General features: G+C 38.2%; 1 protein-coding gene across 1 annotated transcript; it reads right to left on the bottom strand.

Moving 5' to 3' along the window:
* Positions 1-1,725: 1,725 nt before the first annotated feature.
* On the bottom strand, positions 1,726-2,965 carry LOC127972677 (uncharacterized). Its single transcript, XM_052576365.1, has one exon. The coding sequence runs from the start codon at positions 2,589-2,591 to the stop codon at positions 1,728-1,730; it is 864 nt and encodes a 287-aa protein (XP_052432325.1). The 5' UTR covers positions 2,592-2,965; the 3' UTR covers positions 1,726-1,727.
* Between the last annotated feature and the right edge of the window lie 2,744 nt (positions 2,966-5,709).

Below are 5,709 nucleotides of genomic sequence, written 5' to 3'. Positions count from 1 at the left end.
GAAGGTTTTGGGGACATGTCCTAATAACAATGAGGAATTAATAATAGTCAGAAGAGGACCTATGACTTCTGGAAGCACCTCTTTTAAGAGCTTAGATGGTATAGGGTCTAACATACATGTTGTAAGTTTAGATGATTTAACAAGTTTATACAATTCTTCCTCTCCTATAGTAGAGAATGAGTGGAACTGTTCCTCAGGGGGTCTATAGTGCACTATAGATGTGTCTGATGCGAAACTGTAGCTGACGGCTGAATGGTTGCAATTTTATCTCTAATAGTATCGATTTTAGAAGTAAAGTAGTTCATAAAGTCATTACTGCTGTGGTGTTGGGAAATGTCAACACTTGTTGAGGCTTTATTTTTCGTTAATTTAGCCACTGTATTGAATAAATACCTGGGGTTATGTTTGTTTTCTTCTAAAAGAGAAGAAAAGTAATCAGATCTAGCAGTTTTTAATGCTTTTCGGTAGGATATGCTACTTTCCCGCCAAGCAATACGAAATACCTTTAGTTTTGTTTTCCTCCAGCTGTGCTCCATTTTTCGGGCTGCTCTCTTTAGGGTGCGAGTATGCTCATTATACCATGGTGTCAAACTGTTTTCCTTAACCTTTCTTAAGCGTAAAGGAGCAACTGTATTTAAAGTGCTAGAAAAGAGAGAGTCCATAGTTTCTGTTACATCATCAAGTTGTTCTGAGGTTTTGGATATGCTAAGGAATTCGGATACATCAGGAAGATAACTTAAAAAGCAGTCTTTTGTGGTAGAAGTGATGGTTCTTCGATACTTGTAACAAGAAGTAGAATTTACAATTTTGGCTATATGAAGTTTACACAGAACTAAATAATGATCTGAGATATCATCACTTGGCTGAATAATTTCAACACTATCAACATCAATTCCATGTGACAGTATTAAATCTAGAGTATGATTTCGACAATGAGTAGGTCCTGAAACGTGTTGTCTAACACCAATAGAGTTCAGAATGTCTATAAATGCTGATCCCAATACATCTTTTTCATTATCGACATGGATATTAAAATCACCAACTATTAAGACTTTATCTGCAGCCAGAACTAACTCGGATGTAAAATCACCAAACTCTTTAATAAAGTCTGTATGGTGCCCTGGTGGCCTGTATACAGTAGCCAGTACAAACATAACAGGGGATTTATCATTAACATTGGTTTCTCTGGATAATGTTATATGAAGCACCATTACTTCAAACGAGTTATACTTGAAGCCTGCCCTCTGAGAAATCCTGAAAACGTTATTATAAATTGAAGCAACACCTCCCCCTTTGCCTTTTAGACGCGGCTCGTGTTTATAACAATAATCTTGGGGGGTGGACTCATTTAAAATAATGTAATCATCAGGTTTTAGCCAGGTTTCTGTCAAGCAGAGCACATCTATATTATGATCAGTTATCATATTATTTACAAAAAGTGTTTTCGTAGAAATGGATCTGATATTCAATAAGCCAATCTTTATCATTTGTTTATCCATATTGCATTTGTTTTTTATTTGTTGAACCTCAATTAAATTGTTAACCTTAACTTGGTTTGGACGTTTTTTGTATTTTCTAGTTCGTGGAACAGACACAGTCTCTATAGTGTGATATCTAGGTGAAAGAGTCTCTATGTGCTGAGAATTAACTGACCTCTGTGACGGGAGGCAGCTAGCAGACGGTCGGTTTAGCCAGTCTGTCTGCCTCCTGACCTGGGCCCCAGTTAGTCAAGTATAAACACTAAGACTATTTGCCATATTTCTAGACAGAAGAGTGGCGCCACCCCAGGAGGGATGAAGACCATCTCTTTTAAACAGGTCAGGTCTGCCCCAAAAGCTCGTCCAATTGTCTATATAACCTATGTTATTCTGTGGGCACCACTTAGACATCCAGCCATTGAGTGATGACAATCTGCTATGCATCTCATCACCACGGTAAGCAGGGAGGGGACCAGAGCATATTACAGTGTCTGACATCGTGCTTGCAAGTTCACACACCTCTTTAAAGTTATTTTTAGTGATCTCCGACTGGCGAAGTCGAACATCATTAGCGCCGGCATGAATAACAATCTTACTGTATTTACGTTTAGCATTAGCCAGCACTTTTAAATTTGCCAAGATGTCAGGCGCTCTGGCTCCCGGTAAACATTTGACTATGGTGGCTGGTGTCTCTATATTCACGTTCCGTACAATAGAATCGCCAATAACTAGAGCACTTTCATCAGGTTTCTCAGTGGGTGCATCACTGAGTGGGGAGAACCTGTTTAATGTTTTGATCGGAACAGAAGAGCGGTGTTTTGACCCACGACTACGCTGCCTCACCGTCACCCAGTTGCCCTGCTGCAGGGGCTCTGCTGGAACCGGACAATGTACAGGAATCCCTGAGCTAGACGCATCCAAAGCCATATCTAGAGCCCTAACATTCTTACTGTCCTCAATTAAAGTTTGGATGCGTGTCTCTAATTCTGAAATCTTCTCTGTCAGCCTAACTGTTTCCCTGCATTTATCACATGTGAATCCCTCATCAGCGACAGAGATAGATAAACTGTACATGTGGCAAGAGGTGCAAATAACAATTGTAGGAGAAGCCATTACTCACCGTGCTTGATGAAATATTCTTACTGCGGTTGTTTGATGAACTTGTGGAAAACTGCAGCGTGAGAGAGGAGAGGAGAGGAGAAAAGAAAACGCTAATGACAAGCTAACGAGTGCTAACGCTTTGCAGGTGTGCTGCAGTCACGGAAGAGTGAACGATCAAAGTTAATCTGATAAGATTGATCGGTAATATCAGAAATATGGTGTGAATTAAGTTATATTTTACAATTAAAAAAAAAACAAACAAACAGACAGTGATAGTAAGAAAGATTATAGAGAAAAAATATAAAATAAAAACAGCTACATGGAGCTATGATTAGCTACAGAAGGCCAACAGGAAGTAGAGAAAACACTGTCCAACAGCGACACCAACAGGCACCCAACCAACCAACAGGCACCCAACCACCAACAGGCACCCAACCACCAACAGGCATCAGAAACTTCTCTATGGAGCATACCATTTGGGAAAGTGTTGTTAAAGCCAAGTATGATTTCACACCTTGCTTAATCTTCTTTTCAAATAAAAAAAGTCCATTATCAATTACTTTATAATACAGCGAGATTTAGTAGATGCAGCTTATTACTTAGTGTATTGCTATGTTATTATGGTAACACTTTAGAATAGGTAAGACTTGTTAACTATGACATTTCTCTCAATAAATTCTTAATTTGCTGCTTATTAATAGTTAGTACCGGCAGCCATATCACCCTGGAGTCCAAGACTAGTTGCCCAAATGAAGCTAAGCAGGGTTGAGCCTGGTCAGTACCTGGATGGAAGACCTTCTGGGAAAACTAGGTTGCTGCTGGAAGAGGTGCTAGTGAGGCCAGCAGGGGGTGCTCACCCTGTGGTCTGTGTGGGTACTAGCACCCCAGTGTAGTGATGGGAACACTATACTGTCAACAAGCACCGTCCTTCGGATGAGATGTTAAACCGAGGTCCTGACTCTCTATGGTCATTAAAAGTCCCAGGTTGTCTTACGAAAAGAGTAGAGGTTGTGACCTCGGCATCCTGGCTAAATTCCCATTGGCCTCCGACCATCATGGCCTACTAACAATCCCCATTTCTACTTATTGGCTGGTGTGTGGTCGGCGTTCTGGCACAATATGGCTGACAGACTATGTAAAGTGCTTTGAGTGCCTAGAAAAGCACTATATAAATGTAATGAATTATTAATGTTATTATAGTAATGTTGTTGTTGGCTTTAGGAATAGGGTAAGATTAGGGATGTAGAATAAAGTAAATTATAATAAGGCAATAATAATGTCTTCTTAATTAGCACTAATACATGGCTAATATTCTAGTAATATGCATGCTAATAATCAACTTATAGGTGTTACCTATTCTAAAGAGTTACCATTATTACTATGCTGTCACTGCAACGGTATGGATCATCTTGGCAACAGAGAAAACATATCATCATCTTTGTAGACCACACATGATCAACTCTGAGATAAACTCTGCTGTATTAAAGTATCAAACATTTATTGACTTAACATCTGCTTTATTCACCATAACATCTTTTACAAACCAATTAAAAATGTACAGTATCAGTCATAACTTAGAGGTCTTAACTGATAAAGTCATGCTTTTGGGGTCATTTTTGGGAGACCACATGTTGTCTGTATTTTAGGCACTGTGCCTGCTTCATTTTTAAATCCTAACAAGATCTTTCAATGCTAGAACGGAGCACTCTTCTAAGGGGATATCCCATGGCAACCAAACTGGCAAAAGAATCATTGCACACAAATTCACACACTGACACACAACTAATACACACATACAAAATACGAGAACACTGCAATTGACTTTTGTTTAGTAGCCCTGGGGTTTCAGTGTGGTAAAGCGATAATCCTATCAAACAACAAGTCAAAGTTTATTATCTGCAGCTCAATATCAGCCACAGGAACACAAGGGCATAGAGGGCTCCTCCAGATACATAGAACGAGAGAGAGAAAACGGGAAACTTTTTGCCCTAGCTGGGACATTGGCTTAGTTTCATTTGGCTCTGTTGTGAATGAAGAATTTCAGTTCACCTCTAGTTGATGGCATCTCGACTCACTTGACTACAGAATAAAGACATCTCAGAGGTATGTTTTTTACCACACTTCTCTAAATTTGTGGTAGTTCAATTTCTCATGTATTCAATTTCCTCTTAAGCTAAAGGATGCAGAGGAAATGTTGGGAATATTTCAAATACTCAGTGGGCCTGAAGCAAATTTGACTCACATTTAATTGCTTCCTGTGGTTAAATGATACTGTTTCTAAATGTATAATGGCTGTTCATTAAATGAAAACAATGAGGCATCGGACGGTGGTTTTGTTATGCATTGGCATGCAGGTTACAGACTTTCAAAGCAGTTTATCACAAATAAAATTGATGGATTCATCACATTGGTAGGACATGGATAAGAATTTGTGTCTCTATTAAGGCAGTCTGATAATCGGCACATATGTCTGGAAAGTTAACAATTCTCATGAACTGCACTTTGTAGAAAGAAGGTGTTTTAATTGGTTTTAAAGATAAATTACATGGGAGAGTAGAACAAGAGCAGTTTACACAGATGTCACATAGGTAAAACATAGGTAAAACACAAAAATACATCACAGTAGGTAGATTTAGTGTATGGAGTACAAAGCATACGTTGCCACTATTACAATTACAAATATATCATATTTTTACTTTTTAACTTATGTTATAACTGATTTACAACTGTTTTACAACTATGTTATAACATCTCATTTGTTAAAATATACAAACTATATCATTACTACATATAATTCTGATCAATTTTGAAACAATTTATTTTTGTAGAAAACAAAAATAAATAAATAAATAAATAGCATGGATTAATTTCACAGTAAAATTCTAAATGCAGTAATTATTACAATTAAATATTTTAAATCATTTTTTTTTTCAAAGCGCATGAAGTGTTGTGTTCATTTAAAAACATTCAAAGTCATTAGCCTTGCATTCAACAGACGGATAATACAGTACTGGACTGAGGTGGATTATTATCTGACTTTGGTGTGATGTTGTTCCTGTGATGGGGAAGACTGGCCAGAGCACAGTGGACCTCAACTCACCCTCAGACGTGAAGCAGGCAGTCCTAATTG

The sequence above is a fragment of the Carassius gibelio genome, chromosome A4 (assembly GCF_023724105.1).
Source record: "Carassius gibelio isolate Cgi1373 ecotype wild population from Czech Republic chromosome A4, carGib1.2-hapl.c, whole genome shotgun sequence".
Lineage (NCBI taxonomy): Eukaryota > Metazoa > Chordata > Actinopteri > Cypriniformes > Cyprinidae > Carassius > Carassius gibelio.
The sequence above is the reverse complement of the archived record's forward strand: the minus strand, read 5'-3'. Positions and strand labels throughout refer to the sequence as shown.